At 36.6% G+C, this 14,403-nt stretch overlaps 1 protein-coding gene across 3 annotated transcripts in view; it reads right to left on the minus strand.

Moving 5' to 3' along the window:
- The window catches only part of LOC126479166 (centrosomal protein of 112 kDa-like), a 164,968-nt gene that overhangs the window by 101,956 nt on the left and 48,609 nt on the right, over window positions 1–14,403 (minus strand). For all 3 annotated transcript variants that reach the window (XM_050103761.1, XM_050103760.1, XM_050103759.1), the window contains exon 5: window positions 8,773–8,833. In XM_050103761.1, coding sequence (XP_049959718.1) covers window positions 8,773–8,833 — 61 coding nt within the window. The remainder of the gene's footprint in view (window positions 1–8,772; window positions 8,834–14,403) is intronic.

Raw genomic sequence — 14,403 nt, forward strand, 5'->3', positions numbered from 1 at the left:
TATCGATTTAAATGAACTCTTGTAAATATTAGTATGTAAATCAACTTGTAAACACCGTGTGATGTTATGACGCGAGAATTTCTGTTAATACACCGTTCACGCAGACGCTCACCACAGTGCAAGTGAAGTTTTAAAGTTCGACGATTGTCAGTGGCAGTATTCTACTGCACCATATGTGTGAACAATTTCGTTGATGTGTGCAGTGTGTAATAATCAGTGTCATTCCACACATGCAGTTGCAGCGGTAGCTACCACTTACCTGTGAATCCGTAACTGGATAGTGGACAGGAAGTGATGTGAGGCAGTTTCGGTGGCAGAAGCTCCCTCCAGCAATCTAAAAAGCACAAAGCCACGATCCGCCGAACAAAAGCGACGCACGGCACCTCAAGCGCGAAATCAACGCTCTGCAAGAAAGCTCCGGTCACGTGCGCGCGCACAGACTGAATTTCAAGATTGCTCGCAACAGTGGAGGCGGACAGCCACACGTGACGAAATAATGTAAACGTTCAACCGACAACACAGTTGCTGTGCGCTACATTCTGTAGCAAAAACATTCACACCCAGTACTGAAAACATTTTGTATGTATCATAAACCTTCCGAGAGACTCTAAGATAGAGAAGTTAACGTAATTATTATAATGACTGATTGTACACAGAGACAAGTCACAAGGTCACCTCTGAACACTGTTGAAATGTAAACTTTAACGAAAGGTCACGATACGAATGAAAATAAGCACACGAAAATACGTCAAAGGATCCGATCCTTCCTATATCCCATCCCACATGTATATAAAATTAGTTTTGTAAGCTATTCTAATATAAGATATTTTATCTGTTTCATATGTGAAATAATTCGGAGAGCCACACTCGAGCCCTGAAAGTGAAAGATATGGACTTCCTTTTCGAAGCCATCACCAGTGGCCGCTCTACAATCCAAGTCTATCATAAATAGTGTATGTGCGACGAAAATAAATGTATAATTAAGTGCGACGACGGACAAGGTAATCAATCGACAAGACGATGACAATATAATGAATACTGTCAAAACAGAAAGTTGTGTACCAGTTGTGGTAGTCAAATTACTTTTGCAACGATGAAAAATGAAGTGTGACTCTATTTCCTTATAAATTTTGTAAATATGTCTACTTATAGCCTTAATTTTAAGAATCACCAAGAAAGACTGAATCCATGCAAACACTGATAGAAAACAGAACAAATTCACAATGATCCACCGTCAGTAATTACAAATTGAAACGTTAATTCTTTTACTATGGAATTAATATGAAATGAAACTTTTAATAACCTGTGTGTTACACCCGAAAATCACAAATATTCCAATGGGCATGAGGATGAAAGTAATACCTTCGGTATTCCTTCCCTCCTCATGGGAGGCAGTGTAATATTAGTAATTTTCGCCTCACAAACATTAATATACGCTCAATAGTAAACGCCTGATGGCCTAGAGTTATCGAACAATTTTAAAGCAAAAGAAATGAATCATCGCATAGCAGCGACAGAATCTATTATTCTTTATCTTTGCCGTTCTTGCGCGGTGCCAGTAAATCTCTATGTACATGTATCGATTAATGGTATACAAAAGAATTCTGTTGTTTCAAGACAAATGAGGCTTTTGGCGCCTCACCTTTTACTGTTTGTATTCCATGAGAGGCGGACGCGGACTTGCTGCGTTCCACAACTGTATATTATATTTGATGTGAAAATATTGAGTGAATATGCTAATTGTTATTTTTTTCCAATCACAAAAGATGTAGTTTCTTGTAACTGATATCGAACAGATAGCATCAAGAGGACATTTTGACTGTTATGTATAAAGTATTTAACCACAATGGTCATCTATTGTAATTTAATATGAAAAGGTACGTAGCATTAAAAAAAACGTGTGTTAAAGATAAGTGTGCTTATTTTCGTAAATTAACCTTGATGAGTCCATCTCCTTATTTAGTTAACTGTTAATTATTTTGTGTTACTTCATCATCAGAAATTACGATCACGCTGATGGGCCGAACGCAGCATGAGGCAGAAGGAACATTATCGTTTTCCTATTATTTCTGAACCAACTCTTTCTAATTGTGTAGTGTTGCATTTCTTTTAAAGTCTATAAATCTTCTGGTCCCTTAGTGTTGATCCGGGTATGACTACATCGCGACTATAAAAATGCACAGAAATGATAATGTTTCTTCCGAGCGATCTCAAACATATATATATATCAATATGCTGCTCTTATTCAGGTATTTAACGGTCAACGTATGTTATTATAATAGTGTAATAAATCCCTGATTCTGTTGCCAAGTGGCCCACCAAAATATTCACTTTTTCGACATTAAAAAAAAAGTAACAATTCTTTTTATTTTTTGTCCCCCAAGAGCAACGCTACACCACGGACAGCATGTCGATGAAATGAGGTTGCAGTGATTAATCCATGCAACAGATAACTTGTTCAAATACTCTGAGAATCAATAATAATGAGGATAAGTAGCAACTCGCCGTAAAGGTGATTGCTGAGCCACAGACAGGAACATAGAGAAGATAATCACACTCTCACAACTAAATTTCCGGCCATAGCCTTTGTCAGAAAATGAGAGCGAACACACACATTCACTCTGACACAACTCATGCACACATGACTGCCATCTCCAGTCACTGCATCAACAAAATCTGATAATCGGATCCAAACAAATCACTCCTCACGTCTCCCTGCCTCTTGTCGGCAGCTGCTAGGCTAGCTGTAAGAAGTGGTGGCAGCACTGACTGCAAGCTGAGGGGAGTGGTAAGAAGGGGAAAAGCAGTAGGAATGGGGAAGCGGCACACGTACTCAGATGCACCCAGCCAGCAACAATGCATGACACTTCAGTGAACAAACTATTTCATCTGCTGAGACAAAAATGAGATTTTTTCCAGTGTTTTTTCCAAATTTCCCTGACATGTTTGAAATTCCCTGATATTCCTTGATTTCCAGAACCTATGGCAACCCTGCCAACTGAAGGCGTGAAAGATGAGGGAACTTTGTGATATATTTTCTAAAAGTCAATAAATATGAAAAGAATATTATATGTTATGGTGAAAGATAAGACGTGACTAATACCAAGATGACGTTTATAAAATACGTATCCAATAATTAGAACAAAATACAACGGACATTAACACCAAATGGATACACCATAAATGAGTTTTATTTCAGAATAACATATGGTCACTGTGTATGCCGCACAATACCCTTATCTCTATGATACATAGATCTAGGCTGTGCACAGTTCAGGCTGAAGAAGTGTGTCTGGCATATGAGGCAATATAATTGTTTCAAAAACATTCAAGAACAGTTAAAAAGTTACTGAAGTCATGTGAAATATGTCAAATCAAAAGTATAAACTTTGAAGATATACTTCAAACTTTAACCCATAATACTGCAGGATTTGGTTTGTCATTTAGATAAACTACTACTGTTATCACTCATCACAGGATTTCTGGGATCAAGTAGCAGTAGACTTTTGTAGTCCATTGGCTATGAGGAGGGGAGATGTAGAGTATATCTTTGAAGTTTCAGAATGTTGGTCAAAGCTAGTTAAACTATGTCTTTTCAAAAGGGCCATGACCAGGAGTATAATAACTACATTGAGAAATGAGTACTTCCAATACGTGGGGAGAATAAAAAACTTGCTTTCAGAAAATGACACAGTTTACTGCCTATTGGTAAGAAGTTCTTAGCCTGGGAAAAAGCAAATCACATTTTAATATACAAATACCATCCACAAGCCAACCCAGACAAGGATGTTACGTGTAAATTAGGTAGACTGTGCATGACATTCTGAGAACAAGCATTCTATTTCCTACCGAACGAATGTATCTATACCCACTGTTTAAGAAGGGCATCCATCTTTTGGAGTTTTCTTTTTTGTCAATCATTTCTTAATTCCCCTGTTGGGGTGCCTCTCTGCCTTCCCCTCTTTCAACGATTCAATAGCTCCATCGTGCAACCCCTTCCCATTTCTGTTTGTCAAAACTTTCACACATAGTCCGAGGTAGCGCTGACCCAGAGAGCTTTTGGCATTGGTAGGCTACGATAGTATAGTGTGGCATAATATGGTATAGTATAATGTTAATTTAAAAGATACGGCTAAAGTGAATGGGCTACCACACTATTAGTGTAAGCACATGCTTGGAGCTAATGATAACAGTACACATTCGAGTAAGTGCTTGTAGGTCAAGATGATATGTTGAGGATTGTTGATAAAGATATTATATTGAGGATTGTTAATACATACGTGACAGAATCAAGAATGTCCAACTATTGACTGTAGTAAACCTGAACTTCTGACGAAGGGTAAAGACTCATTAGGTGTGATAAGTTAGCATTTTAAAACCTTACTCCTATCATGTCAGAAGCTTATAAGGAAGGAGTCTGCAAACTCCTGAATTATTAATTCACATCTTTGTACCCTCATATTTGCTGCCTCCATAATTAATTATGATAATTTGTGACTAACTTAATGCAATTAGGCTATAATAATTAAAATTGTCATCATATGGTCTCAATAAATTATTCATCTTTGAATGAAATCTTATAATAGTTGGATATTCTTGATTCTGTCACGTATGTATTAACAATCCTCAACATAATATCTTGACCTACAAGCACTTACTCGAATGTGTACTGTTATCATTAGTTCCAAACATGTGCTTACACTAACAGTGTGGTAGCCCAATCACTTTAGCCGTATCTCTTAAATTAACATTATAATATACCATATTATACCACACTACACTATCATAGCCTACCAATGACGAAATGCTACTGCACAGCAGTTTGTTTTGAATCACTATTATTTATATATATTTGACGATGCTGGCACTGATTTTGTGTTCAGAATTTGATGACACCACTATGGGCTCCAGTATATTAGTACATGGTTTTATAAAACAGGTATGCCTTTTCATATCTAAAATGCACAAATGCACATGTATGTCAGTAATACTTTTCCTTATGGTCTATTCTATTGTTTCAAGCCGTAGACAATCTGCTAATGTATTAACTTTTTTCTTATATTTTGCCGCAGATCTGAAGATGGTCATTATAGACTAAAACTGGTAGTGTAATGACAAATTTGTGATCATACACGTAAAGTAAAGGAAACTGATTATCTTCGAATAAAAAAGGCTACAAAATTTAAATACCTAGGTGAAATAATAGAACCAAATGCTTTAAACAAAGAAGCTAACCTAGCAAGGGCAAGGAAAATTGAGGTGGCTTTTCAGCTAACAAAAAACCTGTATGATGATAAATCTATTTCCATAAATGCAATGGCAAGGAAAGCGTTTGTGAAGAAGAGAAATTTGTTAACATCGAGTACAGATTCAAGTGTCGGGAAGTCATTTCTGAAAGTATTTGTATGGAGTGTCGCCATGTATGGAAGTGAAACATGGATGATAACTAGTTTGGATAAGAAGAGAATAGAAGCTTTTGAAATGTGGTGCTACAGAAGAATGCTGAAGGTTAGATGGGTAGATCACATAACTAATGAGGAAGTGTTGAATAGGATTGGGGAGAAGAGAAGTTTGTGGCACAACTTGACTAGAAGAAGGGATCGGTTGGTAGGACATGTGTTGAGGCATCAAGGGATCACCAATTTAGTATTGGAGGGTAGCGTGGAGGGTAAAAATCATAGAGGGAGACCAAGAGATGAATACACAAAGCAGATTCAGAAGGATGTAGGTTGCAGTAGGTACCTGGAGATGAAGCTTGCACAGGATAGAGTAGCATGGAGAGCTGCATCAAATCAGTCTCAGGACTGAAGACCACCACCACAACAACAACAACAAATGCAAAACTTAAGCATCAGGAAAAATCTTGGGAGCAAAATATGAGATGGGAAATGGAAATTAAGAAGTAACAAATAAGCTTATGAAAAAATAGAGTGAATATCACACAATGAGGAAGAGAAAAGTTGCATTCTATGGACACCTAAAAAGATTGTATGAAAACAGGATAAAAAAATATTCAACTTCTTTGGCAGAAACCCCAAAATATTAATATGGATGTGGATAAAACATTCAAGCAGATATGAGGAAAATGGAAATAATGGAGAAAGAAATATGAAAAAGAGAAAGGTTCAGAGCAAAAGTCAAAGGTTTCAAGGGCTTCCAGAAGAAACGAGAAAACTGCAAGTGCAATATGGACAAAAGAAAGAGAGAAACACAGGGAAAGAATGAAAAACTACTGTAAAGAAATAAAGAATGAATACGTAAGTCATTTCATAATGTAAATGGATAGATAAAAAAATCTTCTCACTAAGCGGTGGAAGGAGAAGAAACGCAGAAAAGGTTTAACTTTTACAAGCTTTCAAAGCCAGTGACTACTCCCCCCACGGACAGAAGACATGAAGGGAAAGGGAGGAGGGTGAAGGAAGAGGATTGGAGAGAGTAGGGAAAGGGTACAGTTCAGAAAAGTCACCCAGAAGCCCAGGTCAGAGGAGACCTACCGACCAGGTTTCTCATCCCGTCTGTTAAGTCTCCCCTCACCTGGGGTTCTGGGTACTTTTCTGAACTGTACCACTTTCCCTAAACCTCTCCAGTCCTCCTCTATCCCTCTTCCTTCCCCTTCAACTCTTATGCCTCAAGGAGTGACTGTCACCAAAAGCTTGTAAAAGTTAAACCCTTTTGTGTGTGTGTGTGTGTGTGTGTGTGTGTGTGTTCTCCTGCCACCACTTGGTGAGTGATTTTTTTATTCTATCAATTTACATTATATTGTCAATAATTGATTATTTTCGTTGTTGTAAGTTATGTCATGTTATCTCTAGTAGGTGAGACCAATCAGAAAATAAATAATAATAAATAATAATAATAATAAATCTTCCCTAGTTTCTGCCAGCCAGTTGATTCTGACCTCCCTCAAATTAATAATGTTTAATCGTCTTCTGATGTGTCTAGTGTTGTATATTCTATAAATGTGGCAGAGAATTTCAAGCACCTTTCATGCATCGTGTTGGTAGACCTATCTATTTGTTGTAGATGTCAGATGTTCTCCCCTTATCTAAAATCTATTTTCTTGTGTGGTGCCATATATTTTATAAGAACTTTCCACTCAGTTTTTCAGTTTCTGCAACTTAAAAGAGTTGTCTCCAACAGTTATGGTCTGTGATGCATGTAACACCTCTAGTAAAAGAATTGTCTTGTAATGTCACAATTTTGCATTGTGTGATGTTACTTTTTTGCTATAGTACAATATGATTCTGAACACCTTTCAAAGTTTCTAGGTTTGCACTACTGCCCAACCCTGATGGCAATACGAAGCTCTGCAAGATATTTGAAGGAGGATACCCGTAAAAGTTTGCTATATACCATTTTTAGTGGAACTTTCCTGTTTGATGCAGATGCAGAATAACTACATGTATACCAAAAGGCTAAGATTTTGCCAAGACCCTGGAAAATTAGTCCTCTGGCCTCTCTCTACTCTAAGCTCTCCTAGAGAATCAAAAACAGTGTCTTTCTACAGAGTCATAACCTCCTTAAAAGTCCACAAAGATGGAAAATCTGCTTGTACGTTGTCAAATTTTCCATGCTGACTTCAAGTTCTATATCTGTTCAGTGTCTAGGTTGTTTGGGTCTGGCTTATCACATTTTTTATGCAATGGCTGTACTGATGCACATTTCCAGTCCTGTCGAATAACTGCAGTTTCCCAGATCTCTGTTGCGTGTTTCTTCTCTTTTCTTTTCATAAGTTCATCTCTTCCTAACTTCAACATCTCAGCTGTAATTCAACCTTCACCACGGAATTTGTTCTTCTAAAGTGAACTACTGATGTCTACTGTTTCCTGTATTGATGGGGATTCTGAATCCACATTCACTATGTATTACATTTGAGTGTGCGTGTGTGAATGTGTGTTCTCTTATGAGGAATAGAGCAAGAGCTTGAAAGCTAACACTGACTGTGTTGTTTTATGTATTCCCGTGTGCCACATGCCAGTCCTCTACAGGTAAGTGGTTGTTTTCCATATTTTACAAATTTATTATTATTGATATTACTGAAGAGTAATATTTAAGCAATTTAGCATATTGCTATCAGCCTCACAATACATGACTGCCCTATAAAGTTTGTCATTAACAACAACTTACAATTATGTTGGCTGCGGAAGATGGGTGAGGGGGGGTGGGGGGTGGAAGGGGGGGGGGGGGGGTGAGGGGGGAGGGAGGGAGGGGGAGAGAGAGAGAGGGGGGGGGGGGGGAGCTGTACACAGTATTTATGGATGTAATACTGAGGGTAAACTATTTCTGCTGCTCATAACTTTAATATTATGAAAGCAAAGAAAAAAATAAGTTCTACAGTTGATAGAAAAATCTACTCCCATCACTTATGAATTGAAGCTGTTGAAGGACAACACTTTTAACATAAAAATACTACAAATTTCCTGTTCAGAAAACTTTCTATCCAGAAGGCAAATTTTAACAAATTTAAATCTACATTTATTGTAAATATTTCCAGAAGTCGCATGTGAAAATAAACATTGCATTGCCATAAAAATAATTCAAAAATGTGTTACGTATGTAAACTACGTGACAAGTTTCATTTATACTGAAATGACATAAAAATGATCCATGGACATAAGCAGATAAGTACAAAGGCCTTCACTCCAACATAAATTGCAGAACTATATTGTCAGAATGAAATGGAGTACTATTGAAAATAGGAAGAACTTTATTATAAGTTCATTTAAAATAATTTTAGATAGTTCTGAACTAAAAGTATTTCGAGTTACTTACTCTGTTCTGAATTAGTCACAGCCTCATCTGCAAATTCAGTGCAGTTACCGTGTTCTGCTGCCTGGGTGAAAAAAGCACAATTAATTGAGTAGCCTGTAATCCATGCCATCTAATCTAAAATTGTATAAATACACTACTGCTGCCATTGAAGTGAAAGGCAATTCTTGCATAATTGTGGCCAAGAGTATAAATGTTGTGAAGAAAAACACAGTGCTGAGAGCTGCTGCTAGATAGCAGACATGGTAGAGTTCTAGACCCTCAAATACAGGAGAAGCTAGGAGAAGAATATCAGCTCACAGAGTGCTGGACTAAATCAGGTGACTGGGGAGTTTAGGGCTCTTGTCTAAAGATTTCACCTGCAAAACTGCAGACCTACAAAAAAGTCTTCAAGGAATATAAATTGCTTACTTTTTCTAGGACACTGGTAAATCAAATCTGGGTTTTAAGTGTATATGCAAAACATGCACGGTAAGTTTTCTCATTTCTGCACTTCGTAATAACTAGTTTTTGGGGAGACATTTTCAAAATTAGCCATTTCTAAGCAGCAAAAGAAAATAAATGGGTAACGGGGGCGAGGGTTTAGAAAGTTCTCCCAGACAATTAAATTTCTCAGTTATTTAATAAGCAATCCACTAACCCATATTTTCTATATTACTATCACAGGTGTAAAAAATATGCAGTAGGATACACTTTGTTGAAAAAAAAAAAAAAAAAAAAAAAAAAAAAAAAAAAAAAACCTGCAATGACAAAATAACACACAATACAGAAGATAAAAGCAGAATAAAGTGAGATGTCAAACAAGAATCTGCAAGAAGGCAGACAAGTATAACAACATACAAATCAAAGATGAGGGTAGAATACTAGAAAATCCTCAGGAGTTTGCCAATTTTGTAACTGACTTTTTCTCTGGTATTGCTGAGAAGTTGCTGCAAAATGTTCCTGAAACACATGTAGCACCCAAACTAACTTACACAGCAAGCATAATGATGTTCCCACAACAGCAGAGCTTCACATCAGGAAGATAAAACAGAAATTAAAATATGAGAAGACAGCAGGTGTAGCTGAGAATCTGGTCTACATTCTGAAGGGGTGTGTAGACACTATAGAAGCCCCATTAACAAACATTAGTGAACCCTTCAGTTCATGTATTTTTGAGAGTACCTAAAGCATGCAAAAGTTGTACCATTACTGCAGAAAGTATTGAAAACTACAAGCAAGTTTCACTTCTGCCTGTAAAAATAATTGAATCAATCACTGAAGATAAACTAATGAGTTACATGTATAAATACAATCTTTTTAACGAAGCATTGTCTGGTTTCCAAAGTGGGTGAAGAACAGTATTGGACATTACAAAGTTTGCAAAAGTGGTACTTGTGGTTCTTGACAAGGATGACTATGTTGCAGGTATATTCTTATATTTTTCCAAGGTTTTTGACACTGTTGGCCTTTAAAACACTACTAAACAAGCTAGAGGCACCCGATGCAAAAGGAATAGAGAATGAGTGGTTCCAATCTTATCTGGAAAACAGGGTGCAAAAGATAGACACTGTTCATACATCTGCCAATGATAAATTTTTTGTAATACAATTATCAGACAAGGATAGGGTAGGGTATTTTGATCAATTCTGTTCTTAATATAAATCAATAACTTTCCAGTTAGTATAAGATATGGTGAAAAACTCTTTTTGATGATGATAGGAACACAATAGTCACTTATAAAACACCAGAGCTCCTATTAGGGAAAGCAAATGAAACCTTCACAGATGTTTATGATTGGGTAGTATGTAATAAATTAACATGGAACATGAAGAAAACAAACAGCATACATTTTAACATAAAGAGGGTAAACAATACTGTCACATTAAGCACAAATTGTGTAAAAAACACAGTTTTTACGAATAACGTACAATCATCATAATCTGGAGGATGGAGTTTGCTCTGTACAGCTACTTTGATTAGAGTTTTCTGTGGTTTTCCTAAATCAGTTCACACCAATGCCCAGGTGGTTCCTTCATCAAGGCAACAGCTAGTCACCTGTCATATACTCAAAGCGTGCTTGTGTGTGTGTATTAGTGTATTATCATGACCTTCCTGTTTCATTGTAAGAATATACTTGGATGAATAAAAATAAATAAAAGTGGCCTCCCACCCCTGATGGGTAACAAAAAAAGTGTGCACACAACATTAGCCAACAGCCAATTAAAGGGGAATGACAGACTGACTGTTGAAAAAACTAAATTTTTTTTTTTAATTACAGAATTCTAAAGTATATACATTGAAGAATTATTACCCAAAATATTAAGTGCGAACCCCAAGAAGTAACAATTCTGCGAGCATTTGAAGCTGAGTGTGCACAGCATGCCTTGGCATTTAAGAACCAGTTCCGCATTCACATTCCCTTCGTTGCCTCCGTGAGATGTTTAGGGCTGATTCGAATGGGGAAACAGACAGTAGACTTTCACTTTTCTCATGTTGGTCCCCTGGTAGATGCTCAGTCAGCTGTTTTGTGGCTGAGTTAGCGTCAGACAAAGGTACTCAGAGATGAGTGTTTGTATTGTTCAGTGTAAAGTGAAAATCATTTTTTATTTTTTATTTTATTACATTTAAATTAGCAAAATTGGATCAGAAAGGCTCTCCAAGAACAGCAAAATCTAGAAGTAGTGTTGGTTTTAAAAAACGTAAAGTAATGAATCATTACCAAATAGAAAATAATGACAGTGCTGTACATGCGGTGGAAAGGAATATTTGTGCATAGGGATTGGGACATGTATCAAGATGTGTGACAACTGGTTACAGACTTTTCAATTTTATCACAGTTTTTGTCTATTTCGAATTATATCATGTGAAAAGATAATAAATGTGTAGTTAACTTTGAAGAGATAAGCTGCTGGGAACAGGTTTCAAACTTGTGTTAATACACATGGCAAATGCCCTTTAAATCAAAATCGGCGATGAAATGCGCCAATTCTGTGAAGACGGACACCAGCAGCACTGTGCTCAGTGATGAAAATGAGGGCTTATCAGGACAAAGTAGCAGAAAACGATCATCCACTAGCTGGGACGATAATTATTATGGAGCAGGCATGAGAATATCCTGTGAGTTTCAAGCTTTGTCCTTTTTTCATATAATAAATACTTGTCAAACATTAAACACATTTTTCTTAAACTCAAGTTTTTCGGTATGGTTTTTGTTGTCCGTGCTACAATTTTCATCCAATTTTAATGATTTTTTTGGTGTCTCTTGAAGCAAAAAGAATTTTCTTCATTTCATCATAGCTGACCTTTTTTTGTTGATATTTGGTATTTTTCAGCCAAAAAAGACGGATCCAAAAAATTGCCATTTTTTTCAAATATCTATAATATCTAAAATCCATACAATGAACTACAATTACGTCTGCAGGGATCAAGATAACATGTTAATTTCATGTTTCAGATAACTACAACCAGAGTTACAGTGACAACCATTGATCTACCTACTTTCAGAGCTGCCTCGGGAAAATCCCAATTACACAGTGAAGATATTTATATTTTTCAATAAAAATACCAATTAAAACTTCAATGTATGCTTTATTCATTGCAGTAAACCCCATTTGTCTACTACATTCCATTAAGGAGGAAAAAGTCCTGAATTTGAGAAATATTTTTGTCTACCACACTGTCATTCCCCCTTAAAAGTATAAGCAAATCAGTACCATAACACATTTTTCATGAAAAATATTCTATGAGAATGCAATGTGGTTGGAACATTTGTGAAATGTTAGCACAAGAAAACACAACAATGAATAGGGTTTTACACTCTAAAAGACAATGAGATCATTAGACACTGAGCACAAGTGAGGATTGAGGAATCATGGGGAAAGGAACTGGGTATCATCTTTCAAAGGAGCCTACATTTGCTTTAAGTGATCCAGAGAAATCTCAAAAACCTAAATCTGGACAGTTCAATGGGAATTTGAACTGCCATCCTCCAGAATTTGTAGTTAAGCTTTCAGCCAAAAGCGTCAGTCTTGATGTTGTGTCTGTTACAACATTTTTTTCTAGTGTTCTATCTCCTGTTCCTCACATCATGTATCCCTTTTGATGCAAACAATTATGATGATGCAAGTTCCGCCAGAGTGTGACCAATGTACAGCCATTAACTTCGAGCGTGGCTTGCTATCGTCAATAGTGAGTGGCCATACATTGTCACTCTTTAGCCCAAAAACACAACTAATAATGTTAATACCAAAACCTTATAATAGGAGTGAGACATTAGAGAATAATTTAATAAAAAATATATTGAGGTTGCACATGTTGGCTGAAACCCCATAGGATAACAACACTGCTCAAATAGATTGATTTTAGCTTTGATGTAACTCTCTCTCTCTCTCTCTCTCTCTCTCTCTCTCTCTCTCTCTCTCTCTCTCTCTCTCTCCACACACAAAATTTGAAACTGCTTTGTGCAGACAGAACATTTACACCCTGCAGAGTGCACTAAATAATAATGCATAAGTCCCAGTACATGAAAAAAACATTTGCAGCATACATGCTGCCCATAACTTTTTCCAACTCCAGTCGAAACTATGACAAAAATACCTCACGAAAACTCCAGATGCAAGACAACAGGTGAAAGACCATGAGCTCTGCCCTGCACCCTTATTTAAAGATTCGGTCACATGATCACTCCTTGACTCAGTGCAGGTACGTTCATCCTGACCGCCATTTGTGATTTTCACAATAATCTCAGATAAATCCCTAAGACAAAATACATAGAAATTTTTGCATTCATTTTGTGACCTCTTAATAAACTCATTTATATATTATTTCCTTAATTTTAAACATTTCTCAAACACATTAATCACCATATACGCACTTCAGTCAAAATCCTAACGCACTATTTCATACATCAAAATTATAATTAATACACATCGAAAGTTATTTGAATATTAAAAAGGGAAACTCAAGCTGACAATATCATTTGTGTCTCTGAGGAGGATAACAGTTATGGTACTATTTGTGCAATTAACTAAGTTGTTTATAACTTTTTTATTTGCTTAGTTAAAAAATAATCTGTTCATTATATTGCAGCCATTATCCTCTTCCATGAGGCATATCACAAGCGTGACTTTTGTGATGGGTTCAGCTGTTACAATTCATTACAAAGAATAGTGGTAATAATGTTAATAACTATTTAACTATTGAAGCTCCATACACTCACTCAATGAGTTCATCTCATTGTCGCAGTTTCAAAACTGTTATTGGTTTTTCTTTAGCAGACTTTTAATGAATTTTATGTATTGTTCCTCAAAATTATATTAGTCTTGACAATCGAAGTCTCAGGTCCCTCATCTTAGCTTGTCCTGCAACCATGTCGCCAAAACACACCCTTCTTTCTGCCTAGGAAAACCCTGAGAACCTCTGGGCTTCGTGACTTGCTAGCTACCTTTACTTGCATTTAGACAAACTGTCAGCATCCATCTGACAGCTAGCTGCTCCAACAAACATTCATACTATCCCATAGCTGACCTGTCAGATTAAGTCCGTACTGTGGCAGTCAAACCAGCTACTTTTAACATTACACTGTATGTGTCTCAACATTCGTCTATATGGTGGTTAGCAATCTATCCTTTTCATGACATCATTATTGTTCCA

Source organism: Schistocerca serialis, chromosome 1 (genome assembly GCF_023864345.2).
Source record: "Schistocerca serialis cubense isolate TAMUIC-IGC-003099 chromosome 1, iqSchSeri2.2, whole genome shotgun sequence".
In the NCBI taxonomy this organism is placed as follows: domain Eukaryota; kingdom Metazoa; phylum Arthropoda; class Insecta; order Orthoptera; family Acrididae; genus Schistocerca; species Schistocerca serialis.